Source organism: Emys orbicularis, chromosome 8 (assembly GCF_028017835.1).
Source record: "Emys orbicularis isolate rEmyOrb1 chromosome 8, rEmyOrb1.hap1, whole genome shotgun sequence".
Taxonomy (NCBI): domain Eukaryota; kingdom Metazoa; phylum Chordata; order Testudines; family Emydidae; genus Emys; species Emys orbicularis.
In genome coordinates this window covers 47,459,133-47,481,586 of record NC_088690.1, presented here as the reverse complement: position 1 = coordinate 47,481,586, position 22,454 = coordinate 47,459,133, and the positions used below count along the sequence as shown (strand labels likewise).

General features: G+C 43.6%; 1 protein-coding gene across 1 annotated transcript in view; it reads right to left on the bottom strand.

Annotated features, from left to right (window-relative positions):
- Positions 1-21,877, bottom strand: part of LOC135882883 (uncharacterized) — a 55,913-nt gene extending 34,036 nt beyond the window's left edge. Inside the window, 4 exon segments of the mRNA XM_065409918.1 lie at positions 18,446-18,921; positions 19,118-20,360; positions 20,363-20,589; positions 20,791-21,877. Coding sequence (XP_065265990.1) covers positions 18,446-18,921; positions 19,118-20,360; positions 20,363-20,589; positions 20,791-21,877 — 3,033 coding nt within the window.
- Positions 21,878-22,454: the final 577 nt, after the last annotated feature.

The following is a 22,454-nucleotide window of genomic DNA, read 5'->3' as shown; positions in this document are numbered from 1 at the left end:
AACTACAAAGAGAGATTTTTAAGTGAGTACATGTATAGGGCATTAAAGTCTGCAATGGTTACAAACAGGGCCGGCACCAGCATAGCAAGCTGGTGCTTGGGGCGGCACATGGAAGGGGGCAGCACGTCCGGCTCTTTGGCGGTGGGTCCCTCTCGGCGGGAAGGACCTGCCGCCAAACTGCCGCTGAAGAATGAAGCAGCGGCGGTAGAGTCATGGCGGAAGTGCCGCAGATTGCGATCGCGGCTTTTATTTTTTATTTATTTTTTTTGGCTGCTTGGGGCGGCAAAAACCCTGGAGCTGGCCCTGGTTACAAGAGAAATAACAATAAAAGGTTTTCTAGTAACTAAAACTTAACAAACCAGTCTTGGTTCAAAGTAACATTCTTACCACATGCTCCCAGTAATGTAGCTAACCAAAGATTTCTTCTGAGGAGTACCCCTCAAAGCAAAGCTTATTCAAACAGTGAAAAAGGAGCTGTGGAGTGTGGGGGTGAAGGTGCTCCTATGCTCTTTCTACTTCCCTGTGTATGCTGAAATGCAAAATTGTCTTGTCTCCCTCTTGCTGTCTCAAGGACCTTGTCTATGACTTGTATGTAAATTGAGGTAAACATACATTCCTTTGTTTAAGATAAACCTGCTTCACCACTCTTGCCTAATTGGGGCTAAGTGGGTTTGAATATGTGCTATCAACATGATACGGTGGGATTCATAACTTTACTGTGATGCTCTTACATATATTTCACCATATTATTGACCAGTCAGTTTTTATTTTTCAAATGATACCTCACAGGGCATATTTTTTACAAAAAAAATTACAATAGTGTAATTCAGTCATAAGAATACATATTCATGATGTGATATTGAGAGAGACAGATATTGAGAGAGAGAGAGAGAGAGAGAGAGAGAGTAACCCGGAATCTATTGGTCAACACCCTGGATCAGATATAGGCATATTAAATTCATCAAAGGATAGCATGTCAGATCTCTATCAAGAGCCAGTAGCCTACTGGGCATCATAATCACTATGAAATGTATGTACAGATAATATTTAAGGAGTTACGTATGTATTCTGGAAACTATATTCTCAAAGCCTTGGGGTTAGAGCAGGTAACCGAGAAGTGACATGTCTTAAACAGGTTCCTTTCAAGCAGTAGATAACTGATGCTTATCTCTATCTGGTCATGTATATATTGGGCATTACATGTCTCAGAATGCAGGCCCATTTGCATAGTGAGCCTGATAGCAGTTGAAAAATTGCAAAATCTACAAGAGAGAAAATCTACAGGAAGAAATAAACAGCAGGTGTGGCTCCTATTTACAAGTACAGATTGTGGGAGTATATCTGAATGTGCAGAGGTACCCTCTGGATCCTTCACTTAAGAGACAAACTGGCAGTGTGGTTTGTCTAATGGACAAAGGGATCACAGCCTACAGGGCTGGCAAGCACTGGTGGGCAACACTTTATTAGACATGAGTATCTAGTTAATGAATTCCAGGCTCTAGAATGTATGTTATGATTTTGTTGTTATATCTAAGCATTTGTTTTCAATACATCTACTTGCTATCAGTCAAAGCTTTCTACTTCGTTAAATGAACTTTTATTTGTTTTCACTATGAACTTATCTAAGTGCTGTGTGTTAAATGGAGTGGTGATGTGAGGTGTAACTGGTTAGCTGGGGTGTATTTTTCCTTTGGTAGCAGTGAACCTCTGCACACTGAGGGTCCAGTGGTAAAGGGTCTGGATGCTCTAGGAAGAGGCTCCAGGGGTTGGAGTGTGCCTAACACTAACCTGTAGAGAGAGTAGGCCTGCTTGTTTTGCCCAGGGCTAGTGGTGATGGGGAGCTAACAACTGGCAGGCATAGACAAGACTTCCTCATGTAAGAGTAGGTGGCTGTGAGGTACCTCAGAACCCTGGATACCCCTGGGAAGCATCACATACAGCGAAAAACTCAGCCTAGGGATTGGCGGGACCTGATATAGCTTCAAACCATCTCTTTTGCCCTCCCAGTCCTGGCTTTCTCTGGGACCTCTGGCAGAATTTAAATCTCTAGGACATTCAGCAGCCTCCCTGGCCTGCCCTGTGAGCCCAAACACTGCAGTGTCATGTGCTGCTATCTACACCAAGGAGACCTCTGAAGGCAGCTATATGACTGTCTTTGGCAGTGCTACCATCAGGGGAATGCTCCCACAGCTGGAATTGGGCTTTTAAGGTCCTTTCATGCTGGTCTGGCTCTTTTACATGTTGTCATGGGGCTGGAGCAGGGGTGACGATCTCACCCAAAGCATGTCCTCTGGAGTGGTGGCCAAAGCATGTAGGGGCATACGAATCTTTAGCGCATCTGGCACATATAAAAAAAGGTGACCCGGGTAACTACAGGCCTGTTAGTTTAACATCTGTAATATGCAAGGTCTTGGAAAAAAATTTGAAGGAGAAAGTAGTTAAGGACGTTGAGGTCAATGGCAATTGGGACAAATTACAACATGGTTTTACGAAAGGCAGATCGTGCCAAACCAACCTGATCTCCTTCTTTGAGAAAGTAACAGATTTTTTAGATAAAGGAAATGCGGTGGATCTAATATACCTCGATTTCAGTAAATCGTTTGATACGGTACCGCATGAGGAATTATTGGTTAAATTGGAAAAGATGGGGATCAATATGAAAATCCAGAGGTGGATAAAGAACTGGTTAAAGGGGAGACTGCAGAGGGTCGTACTGAAAGGTGAACTGTCAGGTTGGAGGGAGGTTACCAGTGGAGTTCCTCAAGGTTTGGTTTTGGGTCCGATTTTATTTAATCTATTTATTACTGACCTCGGAACCAAATGTAGAAGTGGGCTGATAAAGTTTGCGGATGACACAAAGTTGGGAGGTATTGCCAATTCGGAGAAGGATTGGGATATCCTGCAGGGAGACTTGGATGACCTTGTAAACTGGAGTAATAGTAATAGGATGAAATTTAATAGTGAGAAGTGGAAGGTGATGCATTTAGGGATGACTAACAAGAATTTTAGTTATAAGCTGGGGACGCATCGGTTGGAAGTAATGGAAGAGGAGAAGGACCTCGGAGTCCTGGTTGATCGCAGGATGACTATGAGTCGGCAATGTGACGTGGCCGTGAAAAAAGCTAATGCGGTCTTGGGATGCATTAGGCAAGGTATTTCTAGTAGGGATAAGGAGGTGCTGCTTCCGTTATACAAGGCACTGGTGAGACCTCATTTGGAGTACTGTGTGCAGTTCTGGTCTCCCATGTTTAAAAAGGATGAACTCAAACTGGAACGGGTACAGAGAAGGGCCACTAGGATGATCCGAGGAATGGAAAACCTGTCGTATGAAAGGAGACTCGAGGAGCTCGGTTTGTTTACCCTAACCAAAAGAAGGCTGAGGGGGGATATGATTGCTCTCTTTAAATATATCAGAGGGATAAATACCAGGGAGGGAGAGGAATTATTTCAGCTCAGTACTAATGTGGACACGAGAACAAATGGATATAAACTGGCCGTCGGGAAGTTTAGGCTTGAAATTAGATGACGGTTTCTAACCATCACAGGGGTGAAGTTCTGGAACAGCCTTCCGAGGGAAACAGTGGGGGCGAAAGACCTCTCTGGCTTTAAGATTAAGCTTGATAAGTTTATGGAGGGGATGGTTTGATGGGATAACATGATTTTAGTCAATAGGTCAATAACGTGCCATCGCTGGTAATTGGTATCAATGGTCAATGTGGGTCTGGCTGGAGAATCTTGCCCGCATGCTCGGGGTTCTGCTGATCGCCATATTTGGGGTCAGGAAGGAATTTTCCTCCAGGGTAGATTGGCAGAGGCCCTGGAGGTTTTTCGCCTTCCTCCGCAGCATGGGGCAGGGGTCGCTTGCTGGAGGATTCTCTGCGACTTGAAGTCTTTAAATCATGATTTGGGGACTTCAACAGCTGAGTCAAGGGAGAGAATTATTCCAGGAGTGGGTGGGTCAGCTTTTGTGGCCTGCATCATGTGGGAGGTCAGACTAGATGATCATAAAGGTCCCTTCTGACCTTAAAGTCTATGAGTCTATATCTTGCAACGCCAGCTACAACAGTGCCATGCGAACACCTGTTCTAACTTTCAGGTAACATTGTAAACAACAAGTGGGCAGCATTATCTCCTGCAAATATAAACAAACATGTTTGTCTGAGTAATTGGCTGCACAAGAAGTAGGACTGAGTGGACTTGTAGACTCTAAAGTTTTAAATTGTTTTGTTTTTGAATGCAGTTATGTAACAAAAAAAACTACATTTGTAAATTGCACTTTCATGATAAAGAGATTGCACTACAGTACTTGTATTAAGTGAACTGAAAAATACTATTTTTGTTTTTACAGTGCAAATATTTATAATAAAAATAAATACAAAGTGAGCACTGTCCACTTTGTATTCTGTTATAATTGAAATCAATATATTTGAAAATGTGGAAAGCATACAAAATATTTATATCAATGGTATTCTATTATTATTTGACAGCGCGATTAATCATGATTAATTTTTTTACTTGCTTGACAGCCCTAGTTTTGTATCTGAAAACTTTGCCACCTCACTGTTTATCCCTTTTTCAGATCACTTATGACTATGTACTGGGAACAGTCCTTGGGGGACCTTGCTATTTACTTCTCTACACTGTGAAAACTGACCATTTACTCCAGCCCTTTGTTTCCTGTGTTTAAACCAGTTACTGATGCATGAACGGACCTTCTCTCTTACCCCATGATTGCCTACTTTGCTTAAGAGCCTTTAGTGAGGGACCTTGTCAAAGGCTTTCTAAAAGTCCAAGTACATTATATCCACTGGATCACCCTTGTGTACATGTTTGCCCTCAAAGAATTCTAATAGAGTGGTAAGGCATGATTTCCCTTTCCAAAAGCCCTGTTGACTCTTTCCCCTCCCCCCAACAAATCATGTTTATCTGTGTCTAATTCTATTCTTTACATAGTTTCAACTAATTTGCCTTTTACTGAAGTTAGATTAACTGGCTTGTAATTGCCAGAATGGCCTCTGGAGCCTCTTTTTAAAAATCAGTGCTATATTAGCTATCCACCAGTCATCTGGTACAGAGGCTAATTTAAATGATGGGTTACATACCATAGTTAGTAGTTCTGAAGAAACTCAATATGACATTGAACAACTCTTGGGTGAATATCATCTGGTCCTGGTGACTTACTACTGTTCAAATCACCTCTACTGAGAATTCAGTGTGGGACAGTTCCTCAGATTTGTCATCTAAAAATAATGGCTCAGGTGTGGGAATCTCTCACATCCTATGCAGTGAAGACCAATGCAAAGAATTAATTTAGCTTTTCACCAATGGCCTTTTCTTCCTTGAGTGCTCCTTTAGCATCTCAATTGTCCATTGGCCCCACTAATTTGTTTGGCAGGCTTCTTGCTTCTGATGTACTAAAAAAAAATGTTGCTGTTTAGGTTTTTGTGTCTCTTGCTAGTTGCTCTTCAAATTCTTTTTTGGCCTGTGTAATTATACTTAAAATTCTGGCAAGTCAAGTGTAAATTTATTTATTTTCCTCAGTAGTATTTGACTTCCAATTTTCAAAAAATGTCTTTTTGTTGCTAATTGTATCATTTACTCAGCTGAGGCACTGCTGCACTGTTTTGTTGGTTTGCTTCCCTTTTTGTGGAGGAGGGTGTGAGCATATAATGTGAACCTCTATTATGGTGTTTTTAAAAAAGTTTCCATGCAGCTTGCAGGCATTTAGCTCTTGTGAGTGTTTCTTTAAATTTTCCACTTAATTAGCATTGCTGTTTTTGTGTAGCTCCCCTTTTTGAAGTTGTATGCTACTATTGTAGGTGTCTTTACTTCAGCCACTCTGGTCGCAAGAGCCCATACTCTGTCTGTGAGGGCCATGAGCTGCTTGCACTGAATGCACACACATGCCAGCTGCCCACAAGGTGAATAATCATATACGCTTCATTCAGTGCAATAAACTGGATAAACCCCGAACTGCTGCCTGCATTACCTTTCTTTTTGTCAGGATTTTGGGGGGTGGGAGGGAATGGCTTTTTTGGAGGGGGAATTGAGAATGGAGGGCTTTATTGGCTTAAGCTTAGAGAAGATTTGTTAGATCGGTCTGTCTCTATGTTCTGTCACAAAATTCCCCTATTCACGAGCTCCTCTAGTCACTTAGGGGTTTGAAAAGACAGCTCCTGTTCTCCCTGAGTTAGCCCTACCTCCTTGTCATGTTCTATTACAACTTACTGTTCATATAGTACCAACAATATATTAGGTGACTTTTTACAATACTTTGCATATTGAAAACAATGTAGGTTTATTGTACACAATGGAAACTAGTAAGGAAATTAAACCTATACATTTACTTGACATTGCCCTTTACACGGAGATCTAAAGATCAATATCAAATTAGCTCACTTGTTTTCAGTCACATGAGCATGATAATGATTTGCATGCAGAGTGAATTAGATTTACAGTCATTACTATGAAGTTCAATTTTCTGTTACTCTTTTCTTTCTAAAGATAGAATGCTGCACTGCTTTATGTCCATTCCTGTTCCTTTTTGAGTCTCTCTTGTCCGATACTTACATTTCTAGGAATTTAACAAGGATGAGCTTGTTTTCAGAGTGCCTAATAAGTAAACATGCTCTCCTGCCTGTGGTGTATGTTTCTGAACTGGAAGATATTGAAAGACAATGAACCCATAGCTACATAATGCTATTTTTAGAGAATGACACTTCTGAGTAGAATTGCACTATTTTGTTTTATTCTACTTTTTCCCATGTTACAGGTGAAACTAAGGTACCAGAACAGCTGCTGGCTTCCCTAATGCCATCTTGATTATTGCTACAATAGTTTTTCTTTCTCCTGCTGATAATAGCTCATCTTAATTAGCCTCTTAGAGTTGGTAGGGCAACTCCCACCTTTTCGTGTTCTCTGTATGTGTATATATATCTTCTTACTCTGTGTTCCATTCTATGCATCTGATGAAGTGGGCTGTAGCCTACCAAAGCTTATGCTCAAATAAATTTGTTAGTCTCTAAGGTGCCACAAGTACTCCTATTCTTTTTGCGGATACAGACTAACACGGCTGCTACTCTGAAACTTATATTTTACTATGTTAATGTTAACAGGAAAAAATCAAATGATGTGAAATACTTGTAAGTTGCTAAGACAGGCCTTTTTAATAGTGTTTTGCACTCTTTACTCTTCTATTTTATGGTTTCTACCCTATTGGCCATGCCAATCCTAGCACTGGTGGTTCAGTGTTTATAGCTTTTGTTAGCCACCAAGGGTCTGTTTCTAGTCCTGGCTCCAAATCCACACATGTCCTGTAGCACCAGGAACACCACTCTGGATTTTGTGGAGACATTAAAAACATCACTTTGTCAGTATCGTTTAGCATGTGAGATTTGTTTTGCAAAAGCCAATGCTCAGCGGAAAATAATGTATTTCCCTTTTATAGTCCCATGATGTCTTATGCCAAGAGCTTCGCCAGCTTGTTAGCACACAATGTTTTCTACACTCCGTTCCCTGAATATAGAATATCAGTGGATTTGAAAAACTAACCTCTGCAGTTTTATGTAACCTATTAAGTCAGGTGCCTGGCTAGCAACAGAATTTCGAAATGAGGAAAATCAGCCCACCCCTTTCCAAGCTGTCAGCTTCAGTCAGGATAAAAGCCTAATGCAGCTAGGTGTTGTACAAACACTCAGGTTTGGATTAGATCATTACATTCACTTTCAGAAATGTTAGTTCACCATAGCTCTCCCAATCCACCCACAGTCTTTCCGCAATGGTGACTCCATTCCTGAAGTAATGTAATTCTCTAGAAAAGTCAAATAACATTTTTACAATCAAGAAAGGGCCACTGCGGAACTGATTAACACTCAGGGAGCCCTTGAAATCAAACCCTGTGTTAATGAAGTCTGCATGCTCTCACAGCATCAGGAGTATGTACAACAAGATTAAATAAACAAATCTGCCTAATGCCTGATCCAAAGTGCCCTGACGTCAATGGGAGTCTTTCCTCAACTGGCTTTGGCTCAGTTTCAGGTGAATTATTTTACTGGTGACTGAAAGCAAATTTATCACCTTTTTAACCTGAGAATATTCCCTGGTAAGAAAGATACAATCTGTTTTTGAGATACTGTTAATACAGGTTTAAAGATCTAGGCCCCAGTCTTTGGATCTGGCTGAGCTGTGTTTTTTATAACCTTTTATGCTCCTCCAATCCTAAGGCTGGCTGACTTTGTTTCTTGGAACAACTTCAAGCATCCTTTTGTAGACTCCAAAATTACACCCGAAGTGTCACTTAGGGATTCCCCTACACTGGGTGAATCCTCAGCTAGCTTTATGGCACCTTTATACTGGTGTAAAAGCACAAAAGGGACATAGCAGAGTTTGTATTTCACCCCTACAAACCAAATCTGGAACAAAGCCTAACATTTCTGTCTGATGTAGGTTATTAGTATTTACTGGCTAAAATAGATCTAATAAAGGTTGCAGTATCATTGGCCAAATTGTCAAACTTGGGTGCCTAAATCTAAATCTATGTTTATGCATTGATATGAGCATTCTCCCCCCCCCCTTTGTGCGCTGCTTCCCCTTCTTCCGAGTCCACCGCCCACTTAGGCCTGGATCCAGCAAAGCTCTTAAGCATATGTGTAACTTTAAGCAAGTGAGTGTGGAACTACTCACGTGCTTAAGGGTTTTGCTAAATCTGGGTCTTTAGTGTGTTTAGCCATCCAGGTTTAAAAATGTTGGCTATAGTTCTCTGGCTGAACTCTAATTGAATACAAAGGCCAAAAGGGGCCAAAAATTATTTTCTCAAATGCTTCTGTCTGATTCTAGAGTAACTCAGTTGCCAGAAGGAGACTGATATGTGAAAGCAGAATTTGACCCAAAGTCTATGGATTGCAGAAACAGGGCCTCAGTCTTAACCTATAGATATAGAAGTAGTTTAGGAACTTAAATTGTATATAAACAAATTAAGTATGATTTGATATGTACTTACTGACAGCAGGAATGTAATAATTCAAAATAATTAAATAGATTGACTGACTGAATTAAAACCTGAGCAGATGAGTAAAACCCCAAGACAAAATCTTCAAAACTGAAAGGCAATATCTCACATTCAAAATAAGACACAGGTCGATCTCTGAAAGGCAAGGTGAAATAAAAGGAAAGGAAAGCATTGAAGCAAGCCCATTTTCATTCAGAAGAAAATTTAACAGTGTACGTAGAAACAGAGTAAATGAGGGGGAAACCACTTGGAAGGAATAACCCATGCAAAACAAATACTTAGCCAACTGCAAAAACACAAAAGGCTTTGAATGTTTTTTTCTTTTAATCCATTCTATCTTTGTTCTTATACATTGCATTGTCCAAAAGAAATGTTGTCAACATAGATGATATGAATATATCTTGCTCTGAGAAAAATGTAAAACTTGAGAAACTGTGTGCTTGTCACAATGTTGACTGTTGCTTACAATCAGGCATTGACTCGGGATTCTGTGACTTCTCCATGAACACTTCTGGTATAAACAGACTTGGCAGCTAACATTCAGTGAAGGAAGCAAATAAAAAAAAATGAAAAATTGCATAAAATAGAAAATAATTTGTTGGAAGCTAGTAAATAGCAATCAAAGTACCTATTTTACTTGTGGGTGCCAAAGAAATGCCACGCAGAGCTAATTATGTGTTTATACCTACTTTTCAAAAGTAGGTATATCATCAGAACTCATTTGATGCAACACACACATACTTAACTGCTTCATAATGTTAAAGAAACGCTGTAGACTAGAAGGAGAGAGAAGTTGGAAATAATGAAGACAATGAGAATTCTACTCTTTTGTGTAGAAGCAGTGGGAGATAAGAAACAAGTTCCATGCTTCCGAATCAAGCAATATAATTGTAAACTGGGAGGGAGGAGAAGTAAGTGTGTGATAAATTCTAAACTGAGGGTCACGAGACGGATGCATTTACTGGAATTCATACTGCACAGGTGTCACAATTAGCAAGCCTTCAATTAGGTTTAACAATCTAATATTACAGTCCTTTGCACAAAACACCAATTGGAGTTACTGAAAGAGGATAGTTTTCTAATTTCCAAGAGACTGTTTTGAAGGGGATGTTATGCCTGCTTCAACAATTAGAAATGAATTTGGTGACATAGGCTGCAAGAATAGAAGAAAAGTATAGCACAAAGATGATCTAATTATCTTTGGGAAGGCAGTATAGTCTACAAAATAGGAGACATGGATTATAATCCTGGCTCTGCCAGTGACTTGCTGTTTGACTTCGGGCAAATAATTTCTTCCCCTTTTGCCTTTTTCTTTTATCTGTCTTATGTATTTAGACTGTGAGCTCTTTGGGGGCAGGAACTGTGTTTTACTAGGCATTTTGTACATCAATGTGGGTCCTCCATCTCAACTGGAGACTCAGGGTGCTTCTGTAATATACATTAGATTAAACACAAAGTCATAGAGGGAAGGGGAAGCCGAAAATAAGTGTTTTGAATACCAGGCTGGAAGAAAGAAGGAAAAAATCCAGTCAGTGGAGAAAAAGATGTCAAATGCAGGGTCTTTCAAGCTCTAGTATCTTAATGAAAAAATGCATCTAAAATCCCTATCAGGTTAAAATTAACAGAAAGTCTTTTTAAAAACCAAGAAGAGTAGGTAGTGTTAATAGCCAATACAGCATATAAGTACTCTGCCACTTTGTAGTACTCAATTTAGAAACTGTGTGCAGATTCTCAGCTGGTCTGAAACACTTAACTCCATGGTGAGCTTTTGTTCCTCAAAGAGACATGGAGTGAAGAAATATTTCTTAATTTAAATATGACCTTTGTGTCTTCCTGTGTGACACTAGTTTCACTTGTTTTCAGACCTGTTATTTAAAAACAAAAATACCCTATGTATTGCCAGTAGAACTTTTGATTAAATAACTTTTTTGTTGGAAAATGCTGATTGAGCGACAACTTTTTGGGAGGAATGGGGGGGTGGAAGTGGATCTGACTTGATCAAACTTTCCTTGGGTCCAGAATATATGAGGGACTGCCTCTCTACCACAAAATAGCCAATAGCCAAGTGATTAGCACATTTGCCTACAACGTTGGAGACCCAGGTTTAAGTCCCGGCTCTGTCTGAATTGGAATGCCCTAACCACTGGGTTATTGGCTATTCTGAGAAGTGGGGAGGTCTTTTTCTGTCTGGCTTTACGTGCGCATACACATACACTCTCTCTCTCTTCTCTTCCAACATGAAAAAATAGCAAATGTTGAAACCTTGATATTTTTTTTTATTGTTTTGTTTTCTGTCCAGGCCTAGTTACCAGTTATTTGCCTGAACACTGTGTTTTACTTTTTACCAGTATCTGAATATACAGAGGTCATTCAGGATCCGTTTCCATCTAGCAGCAGATATTATTTTGGGCTAAATGTAATGAGACCCTATACAAATCTCCGCACTCAGTTTTTACTATGGCAAAACTCCGATCAACTTCATGAGACTTTTGTCAGGCTAAAGCTGGGTAAGGACTTCAGGGTTTTACTATAGTTAGTTGATCTGAAACTCCAAGCTTAGGGTGAGGAAGAATAATCAGTTTGCAAATACTAAACGTGATATATTTTGGAAAAGCTTGTCATGGAAAACATTGCCTATCTCTCCTTGCTAGTCTTAAAGTAACTGAGGAAGAAGTTAAAGGGACAATAGCTCCTTGATTCTGTGCTGTCTGGCTTGAGTATCTATTGGAGCAGCTATGGTGATTCCCTTGGCTATGATCCAGGGCCATCCTTACCCATACGCAAAGTACACAGCTGCGTAGGGCACCAGGAAATTTGGGGCACCAAATTTCCTGGAGCCCTGCGCAGCTGCGTGCTGCTCCAGTCCCTGCTCCGGCTCTTCCCCAGAGCCCCCACCCTGCTCCGCCCCCGCCCTGCCTCTTCCCACCCCTGCTCTGTCTCAGCCCTGCCCCCACTCCCCTGAGCTCAGCAGTATGGCCGGGCCTGCACTCACTGGCAGCAGGAAGTGCAGACCCAGCCTCAGCCACGCTGCCAGTGAGTGCTGGGAGGTGGTTCCCCCCTGCCCCCCAAGCCAGCCCTGCCCCCCCCCCACAGAGGCCTGAGGCCTGCCCCCCCAATTCCCCCCCACGGAGGCCTGGGGCCCGTCCCCCCACCCCATGGAGGCCTGGGGACAGCTCCCCCGCTCTCCCCCCGAAGAAGCCTGGGGCCCCACCACTCCCGTGGGGTGTGTGTGTGCTGCATAGAGCCCCAGAATAGCTAGGGACGAACCTGCTATGATCAGAACCAGTCCCTTTTCCACCTTTCAGTGTAAACTGATACTGGATACTGATATTTTGATAAAGCCATGAAATGTAAGGCAGGGGATGATAGTTGGGAGAAGCAACTGGTAACCATTTTATTTTTGACCAGGAAAATTACTTTGAGTGACAAAAGGGTATGTGGTCCATGATTCACCTAATATCACTGAAAATGCATGAATAGTTGCTAATGCAGTTGTAGGGGTTGCCTTGGAAATGCAGTGTGATTCTCTCCTTTTGATATACTAGGTAGACCTGTGCAAATAACTGATTTTTGTGTGTGTGTGTGTGTGTGTCACTGGGTGTTCTGATTTGGGCGGGGGGGGGGGGGGGGAGAGGGAGGAAGGGAGGAGGCATTTTGGGTCAACCTGAAATGAACAGTGTTTGAGTTTTGCTTGCAAACAGAAAGTTTTTTTTCCAAATTGTTTAATTTGACCTGATGCAAAACATTGTTTTGTTTTCAAACTTTTTTAGATATTTTTCTAATAAAATTGAAGTAAATTTCAAAATGAAAAGTCCATTTTAAATTGGAAAAAAAATAAAAACACTTTTTTGTTTCAAAATTGATAAAGCAAAATATTTCCTTTTTTTAAAATGAAACAATTTAGCAAATTTAATATAAATTTGCAAAGATGTTTCAGTGGACCCAAATCTGCATTTCTGGGGGAAGGGTTAAAAGAAATTAAGGCTTTTGCTGAAAGATTTGCCCAACGCTAAACTCTGTTTTACCACAGTATTTTTTTGAGACGAGTCTTCCCAGTCAGTATGGATATAAACTATTCAATCGATATGCGGCATGGTGGGAGGGGGGAAGTGAATGAGAGAGAGATAGGATAGCAAGTGTGAAAAATCGGGACAGGGGGTGAGGAGCCTATATAGGAAAAAGCCCCAAAAATCGGGACATCTGGTCACCCTAGAGAGAGCCTAATTGTGATAGTAAGAAGCTAGGAACTCATTTCACATCTTGGCAACGTGCTTGCTTTCTTTGCCATGGAGTGCTTTTTCTGCTTTATGGATAGAAATCCAGTACATGCTCTACAACTCCTGAAAAGCTCTTTAGTCATTCACATTGGCTGAAGTGATTGCTTGTAGAAGTACAGATGATTAAGTGCAAGCTCTCCTGCTGCTCTCAGCCAGCAAGGAGCGATTCTTGGTTCCAACAGATGTTTCCTTTTTTAGGATTTGGGAGACTATAATTGGGCTTGAAAAATAGATTTGAGTTCCACTTAATTGTATCAAAGCTTCATTCTTCGTACAATGAAGCTGGATCTCAAACTCCTCCCCGCCCACCCAAAAAACAACTATACATATTAGAATTTTATAAGCAAGGATTGTGCCTTCTCTCTTTTTCCATCCATTAATCCACATTCTTATACCATGCCCACCACCGTGAGCTCAGATATCCGACACAAACAGGAAAATGTATTTTCTTTTCTCATGTTGAGTAATAAAAAGAAAACTGCTTGACTAGGCTTGGGAGATTTCTCTAGAAATGTATCTGGATGAAGTTATGCACTCTATTTTCTTGTCTTGTTTATGAAGGCATAATTTATAACGTATGGTTTAATACATGAAATTACTTGAAAGATATATATATATATATATAAACACTTTCTAAAATATTATCAGATAATTGTATTATCTCAAATTGAAAGTTAGAATACAGTACTGTTCTTAAACTCCAAACAATCTATTGTTCTGTCACATGTATTGTTTAATATTATTTGACTGAAATTTATCTCTCTCTTAACCTAATAATAGGAAAGCTCCAGAGTTAAGGGTGGTTTTTTTTGTTTGTTTTTGTTGGACCCCAAAACAATTGTTGAAATTCTTGGCAAATTGAAAACATTAAAAAAAAACACACACATTTTGGGACAAATTAAATGTTTTGTTTTGAGCATTTAAAAAAATGAAATGAAATTACCTTTTTAAAAAAAAGTCATTTTTAAGTGAAAGTCAAAACATTTCCTTTAACACATGTAAAAAAAAAAAAACGAGAGTCAATTTTCAGTCTTGATGGAGACAATTTTCCAGAAATGACACACATTCACAATGTTTTGGGGTTTTTTGCATTTTTCACAGAGGATGTGTGTGTGGGGGGGGGGAGGAATGGTTCAAAGATTTTCCCAGGTCTAATAAGAACAGCCATACTGGTCAGACCAAAGGTCTATCAAGCCCAGTATCCTGTCCTCTGACAGTGGCCAATGGCAGGTGCCCCAAAGGGAATGTGATCCATGCCCTGTCACCCAATCCCAGCTTCTGGTCTCCCTTTCTTCTCTCCGTACTCAAATAGTCCATGGGGTTAATCATATGGAGTTTTGTATTATGGAAATGCCTAAAAGCCTCAACCAAGATTGGGGGCTGTGCCAGGTGGGGCTGCTTTGTACGAACCCCTTCAGGATCATGTGCGGTAGTGTAGGAGCTTCCTACTTTAGTTGGTAAGGTTTGACTGTCTGCTTGGGACAGGGTGTCCAGTATTATAAATTTGACATCAGTCTCTAAACCATCAAGTAACAAAATAGAAGCTCGGGATTTGGCTGTCTGTGCCTTTAAACAAATAGGGGTGTGTGGGTTGGGCGTGACCTTCATATGCAAGTACTAAGGGTAAGTCTCTGACCTGAGCCAGAGTTCTGTGTTAACCATGAGGATCTCCTCCTAGTGTCACCTAGCTCTGCCCCTGAGCAAAAATGGGCAAGCCTTCTTAGCTGGTCTGCTTGTTGCCGGCCCAAAAGGGCCCGAGGAGGCAGCAACAGCGGGGTTCGTTGCCCGGTGTGCTTCACGCCAATAAATCACACCAGGTGTGGAGAAGCAAAGCAACTTTATTCAAGAGCTCTGAATAGGCACTAGGAGACCAGCATGTCTCAAATCAAGCGCAGCACATACAAGCAAGTGTTCCATTTTATATTCCAAGCCGTTTCTGTGCAAGCCTTTGTTTGGTTTCACCCCTACCCCTCCCTCCCAGACAACAGTTACAATATGCACTACATTAGTATGTGAGAAAAGTTCTTGTTCATCTGTTTATCTATGGCCTTCGCAGGTTAAGACGTAGAGGCTTTTTTTTCTCCCCCTTTCTTCCCCCGCTCTTATCACTACAGCGTTTGCTAGTGAAACTGCAGCTGTCTGCTAGAAAAGCTGACCAGTACATTTCTGCTTCAGCATGTAAGCAGTTAGCATAGAAGTATGTGAAAGTTCACACGATGGAGTCACTGTGGTTCACTTAGACCCAGAGCAAAGGAGTTTCATCAGCACTTTTGGCCTTCCACTCCCCTGAGTTACCTGGTAGCTATGCCTAGTGACACCAACAATCCCTCCTTTGAGAACACTCAACAAACCTTTGGCAGAGTTTTCTCATACTCTAAAGACAAAATGTGATTAAGCTCCATACAACTGGGATCATCAATAAGAGAATATAAAGGAACCTCTGGGGAATGGGAGGTACAAATTTTACATATGAGCACTTTACAACAAGCGAGCAAAAGGAAAAGGACAAAACATATCACAACACCTGTGAGCAAGATGCGAACAATGCTTCCCCCTAGTCCCCTTAGACCAGGTAACCAACCCCAAAGGGAATCAAAAATAGTGGGTTCCCCTTCCTGGGCCTTCCACTGGTTCAAGGCTTGTTCGGCCGACAAGATATGCTTGTTAATATCCTGTGAAAACTCCGGGACATAGGTACAACATTCTTCTCCAATAAGGGCACATACCCCGCCCCGTGAAGCTAACACATAATCTAGGGCCTGGCGGTTTTGCAAAGCCAGCAGTTGAAGCTGGTACAGCTCAGAACTTACGCGTTTCTCTATGGCCCGGGTATCATTGGCAAACTGAGAAATTTAGAAAGTCTTCTGTAGAGTTGGGTTAGCCGTCCCACCCCATAGGAAGGGAGGAATATCATCCCAAAACTGTCTCCTTCTCCGATGGGTTCAATGGTAGCTCTTAAGGATCGATAATACCTAGGGCGACCTGAGGGAGCCTTGGCGAGAACACGGAGGGGAGGAGCGAGATAGCCTTTGTAACAGCTACCATGCCAACCATGAGGGAGCCATTTATAGGCACTATTACCACAAACCCAGAATGCTTTACCATAACTAGCCTTTCCATTGTTACCTTGTAGGTCCCGTAGGGTGGCTTGTGGGGATAGGGCAAAGAATGCAGTGCCGGTTTGCCAACCGGTGGCATTTAGTAAAGGAACAGTGAGACTTATACCAGGACCAATATAAAATCTACACCTACTAATGCCTGCAAACCAGGTATGATTACTTGTACTGGCTTGCTGATAACATATGAGACCAGTGGGTGGAGAGCATAGACGAATAGGCTGGGGCTTAAGAGTGCTACTATAGTGGGAATTCCAAGAGCCATTGTGTAGGCCATAAGGAGCTTCTGCAGTACAGTTAGATCGCAAACTCAAATTGTCAGAGGTGCTACTGCTGGTAACCATCCACCTTTGACTATAGTCTGACCAATTTTGGGGAACTACTCTCCAGGGCAATCCCGCTGAATGGTGGGGAGTCTGGGCACATATCCAACAGTTGGAGAGATTGATCTCACGGGCAAAGGCAATTTTCAGGGCCTCATAGGTATTGGTAGCCATATCTGCAGGGATGGCTCCCCATCCTGCATGCGATGTGGATGAAACATTAGGTAACAGAAGGAGTGCTTCTGTGACAAAAAGGAATGTTGTGAGAAACCCTAAACCTGAACCCATATTGTGATTACAACAACCCAAATGCCCAGTGGATAAGAATTATTGATACCAAACAAATAAAAAAAAATAAAAGGACCAGGACCATAGGTTAGGTCGGCCTTCTGTAAATAGATAAAACCAATGCTCAGGGTTCTTGCGGGGAGTGTGCTGTGGCTGTTCAGAGAGATCACCAGGCATTCCCAGTGACCCTTACTGTCTTTTGAATAACTGCTTAAGTCCCAAATCGTCACTGGCAGTCTTTTCCGCAGGCTGGACAGTCCACTGTTCAGGAGCGGGTACTGCTTTCAGTTGAGAGTGATGAATCCAGTTCTTTTGTCCTTCGACCTTTGCCGCTGTGTGGGAGACAAGCAGGACGATGTGGGGTCCCTTCCACTTCTCTTGGAGAGGCTCGTCCTTCCAGGTCCGCACGAGAATGGAGTCACCAGGCTGCAAGGAGTGGACCGGGGTATCCAGCAGAAGAGGCTGTGGATCTTTGGTGTATCTGTGAAGAGAAGAAAGAACAGCAGACAGAGAGCACATGTACTGAGACAAGAAACCACACCCCATCTCCCACTCTCCTGCCAGAACCGGTGTACCATTCAGAGGCCATGCCCTTCCAAACATAATCTCGAAGGGACTAAGCCCTAACCTACCCTTGGGGAGAGCACGAATGCGGAGTAACACAAGGGGTAAAGCATCAGGCCACCTAAGAGAGGCCTCCTGACAGACCTTTGAGAGGTGTCGCTTGAGTGTCTGATTTGTGCGTTCCACTACTCCACTGGCTTGTGGTCGCCATGGTGTGTGGAGCTTCCAGGGGATTTGCAGAGCACTTGATATCTTTTGAACCACTTGAGATGTGAAGTGTGTTCCGTTATCAGATTCCATCCACTGGGGGAGGCCGAAGCGAGGAATGATCTCCTTGACAAACTTAAGAGCCACTGTTTTGGCAGTGTTGTTACGACATGGGAAGGCCTCAGGCCATCCAGTGAATCGATCCACCAAAACGAGGAGGTACTTGTACCCTTGGGTCCTGGGAAACTCAGTAAAGTCTATTTGCCACACCAATCCTGGGCCTGGGGTAGGTTCCAGAGTGGCTGGCAACACTGCTACTCCTGGTCGAGGGTTCTTTTGGCAGATTAAACATTCAGCCTGTACCTGTGATGCTAGGGGTTTAAGTCCAGAGGTTAGAAAATATTTATTCATAAGCTGGGTAAGAGCCTCTCTGCCTGCGTGGGTGGTTTGATGCAGTTTCTGCAACACCGGTCAGATTAGGCCCTTGGGCAGGAGGATTTTTCCCTCTGTGGAATAAAGCCATCCCTCCTTTTCCTGGAGACCGAGACTATCAGCCAGGTTTCTGTCATCATGGGAGTACTGAGGAGCTGCAAGCTCACCTACTGATGGGATGAGGGCATGCATTTGGGCATTCTCCTCTGTTGGTGATTTCAGGGTAGCAGCGCGCTTGGCTTCCCTGTCTGCTCTGGCATTGCCCTTGGTTACATCTTGATCTTCCCTTTGATGGGCTTTGCAATGTACTACTGCTACTGCTGAGGGGAGTTGTACTGCTTCTAACAGCCGGAGAATTTGAGACCCATGCTTAACCGGAGAACTTTGGGCTGTTAGCATTCCCCTTTGCTTCCACAAACCAGCGTGAGCATGCAATACCCCAAAAGCATACTTTGAATCAGTAAAGATATTAACCCGTTTGTCTTTTGCCAGCTCGAGTGCACGAGTCAGGGCCACTAGTTCAGCAAGTTGGGCAGATGTCCCAGCAGGTAAACTTTTAGCTTCCACGGTATCATGGAGAGACACAACAGCATAACCAGCCCTCCTTTGCCCATCTACAACATTACTACTGCCATCAGTATACCATTCCAAGTCAGCATTTGGGAGTGGTTGATCTTTTAAATCTGGGCGGCTAGAGTAGTGGGCATCTATGATTTCCAGACAGTCATGTGCCTGCTTTTCTGTCTCTGGTAGCAGGGTAGCTGGATTAAGGGAGGGACAGGTTTGCAGGGTAACTTCAGGATTCTCTAACAGTTTTGCCTGGTACCGAGCAACCCGAGCCTGTGTGAGCCAAAGACCACACTTAGTGTCCAACAGGGCTTGGACCATATGGGGAATATACACTTGCACAGTTCCTCCCAGTCAGTTTTTCAGCTTCCCCAAGCACTAGGGCAGTGGCTGCGACCGCCCTCAAACATGCTGGCCAACCCTTTGAAACTTGATCCAGTTGCTTAGAGAAATATGCCACGGGACGTTTCCAGGCACCTAGTAACTGAGTAAGCACTCCCAGGGCTATCCCTTTCCTTTCATGCACATACAGTTGGAATGGCTTAGAGAGATCTGGCAGACCCAGGGCTGGTGCTTCCATCAGCTTCCTTTTCAAGATTTTAAATGCCCTGTCCGCTTCTGGGGACCAGTGAAAGGGGTCATGATCCGCTCCCTTAACACATTCATACAGAGGTTTAGCCCACAGTCCAAACTCTGGGATCCATATTCTGCAAAAACCTGCCATGCCCCAAAATGCTCTAAGCCGTTTACGGTTGCTAGGGATAGGAACTTGGCAGATAGCCTCCTTTCTATCATTTGAGAGTTGTCTCTCCCCCTGCCTGATGTGAAATCCCAGATATTGCACTTCAGGGAGTGCAATTTGAGCTTTGCTTCAAGCTACCCTGTATCCTCGGAGTCCAAAAAAGTTCAGGAGACTCACAGTAGCTTTAAGACAAGGGATTAGACCCACAGCAGCAACTAGCAAATCATCTACATATTGCAGAAAGAGGGCTTTGTCCTCATTGTCCCACTCCTCCAAGTCTCTGGCCAGAGCCTGGCCGAACAGAGTGGGGGAATTTTTAAATCCCTGGGTCAATACTGTCCAGCAAAGCTGCTTTTTAACCCTTCTGTTGTCCTCCCACTCGAAGGAGAATATCTCCTGAGACTGGGTGTCGACTGGAATTGTGAAAAAAGCATCTTTTAAATCTAGGACTGAGAAATGGGTATACTGCCCCCCTATAGAGGCCAGCAGTGTATACGGGTTTGGAACCAGGGGGTGCAGAGTCTTAACCCGTTCATTGATTGCCCTGAGGTCCTGTACCAGCCGATACGTGCCATTGGGCTTTTGTATGGGCAGAATGGGGGTGTTCCAAGCTGACTGGCATTCTCGTAGTACACCGTACTCTAGGAACCGATCTATAGTCTCTTGCAGTCCCTCTCTGGCTTCCCTCTTAATTGGATACTGTTTGATTCGCACTGGGCTTTTTCCTGGGAGGAGCTGAATATGAACAGGGGTTTGACGGGTTGCTTTCCCTGGGATCCCTGATGCCCAGACAAGGGAATACACCTGGTCCTCCCACTCACTCCACTCTGGGGCTTGCATAGCTGAGGGGGTTCAACTGCAAGGGTCATTATCCAAGCATTCTCAGGGGGTAAGGTGAGGGTTATATCATCTTGAGTGAAATGCAGGGTGGCACCTAAGCGACAAAGCAGGTCCCGTCCTAGTAGTGGTGTTGGACAATCAGGGAGGTAAACCAGCTTGTGTGATACAGTTCTGTTTCCCAAGGCACATTCCGCTGGGGCATACACTGAGCACTTGGTTCCTTTCCCTGTGGCACCCACCACAGTGAGGGAGCCTGCCACTGGCAGCTGTAGGGGTTTGTTTACAGCGGTCCTTGCTGCTCCAGAGCCTACTAAAAAGTCTATGTCCGAATCTCCCACCCGCACTTTTACTCGGGGTTCCGGGGGTAGGATGGTCCGTCTCCCCTGACACCCCTATTCTTGATCCTCCGCTGCCATCATAGGGGTACCTTCCCTTTCAGGGCATTCATTTTTCCAATGTCCCTCCTTTAGGCATATGGCACACTGGTTGCGACCCAGGCGCCTTTCCTGCGGACCGGGGCGCCCACATCCACGGCCTCTCACTCCCCGGCCCCTTCCACCTCTCTGTGGCCTTTCTCTGCCGCCGGCCTGCACCGCTGCTACCATCATTTTCACTTGCCTCTTTTCCTTCTCTCCCTCTCTAAGGGTATAAGCCCTATTTGCAGTCTCCAAAATCTGAGCCATAGACATTCCCATTAAATCCTCCTTTTTCTGCAGTTTCCTTTTAATATCCGGGGCCGCACGGCTGGTGAAGATACCCTTTATAATTGCCTCAGTTGCCTGATCATCTGGGTTTGCACTAGTAGTTTGCCTGATGGTATCCCGAATACGCTGCAGGAAAGCCACTGGACTTTCTTTTGAGTCCTGGATTAGTTCATACGGCTTGGCCCAATTGTTATGTCTGACAGCTGAATGCCGGAGGCCATGCATAAGCAGTTCCTTATAGGAGTTAAGCAGCCTCAAATCCCTCTCCTCATTTGGATTCCACCGGGGATCCACTAGGGGGACAGCGACCTCAGGCAGAGGCTTTCCTTCCCTATCCTCATTATACCTTTTCTGTGCCTCCTCCCTAGCCTTAGCTATAACCTGATTCCGCTCCACCTCAGACAACAAGGTTCTCATAAGTATATTGCAATCATCCCAGTCAGGCTTATGACTTGCTAGACACCCTTCAAAGATTGAAATAAACTTGCTTGGATTCGTTGAGAATTCCCCTGCTTCTGCCTTAAAAGCAGCTAGGTGCACTGGGTTAAAAGGAACATGAGAGAACACTGACACAATCTGGGCTGCACGCTCCTGTGTTCCTGGATGGGCTACCACATTCTCAGTAATCAACGGATACAATCCCACCAAGGGGGTACTCTCTGGAACCTGTGGGGGTGGAGGAGCCGAAGGGGACACCGATTCTGCCATTACAACTGTAGGAGGGTTCTGGGGTTTAGCAGCAGGTACTACCGAGTCTGTCGGAGTCAAATGGCACTTGTGCAAAATATCAGTCCTATTTCTTAACACCATAAACGTATACGCATATAGAGATGTTCATTCCATTTACCTGTTCTCTGACAAAACAAAAGTAACTGAAGGATCGTGTTGTAATTAAGTGATCCTTCCGGTGGCCACCTTTCTTGGCACTCTAGCTGATACTGAGGCCAATCAACTGTACAGAACCTTTTCAATTTACTTTTAATCAACTGGTCCGATCCAAACACTTTCCAGTTCCCCAGAATGCATTCTAAGGGTGTACATTGTACCCTGCCGGCTGTACTCTGTCCCTGCCCCATATTCTAGGGAGACACTGGGCGTCCCCAGGTCAAAACAGGTAAAGTCCCCACTGGACTGTTCCTACCTTATCCAAGGGTCTGGTTCTGTACCGTCGCCCACAACTGCTTCTCCACTGTCCGTGTGCGTTGCACCGTTGTGCCCTCCGGGGTCGAGCAAACCACGTCTCCGCCGAGGCCCCCGATGAAGTCACCGGTGAGCGCTCTGGGCGTCGGTCGTCGTCGTAATCCGTCGTCCGCCAGGAGGGATCCGGGCAAGGCTAAATTTCAGCCTCGAGCCCACCCAGGGACGCCAAAACTGTTGCCGGCCCAAA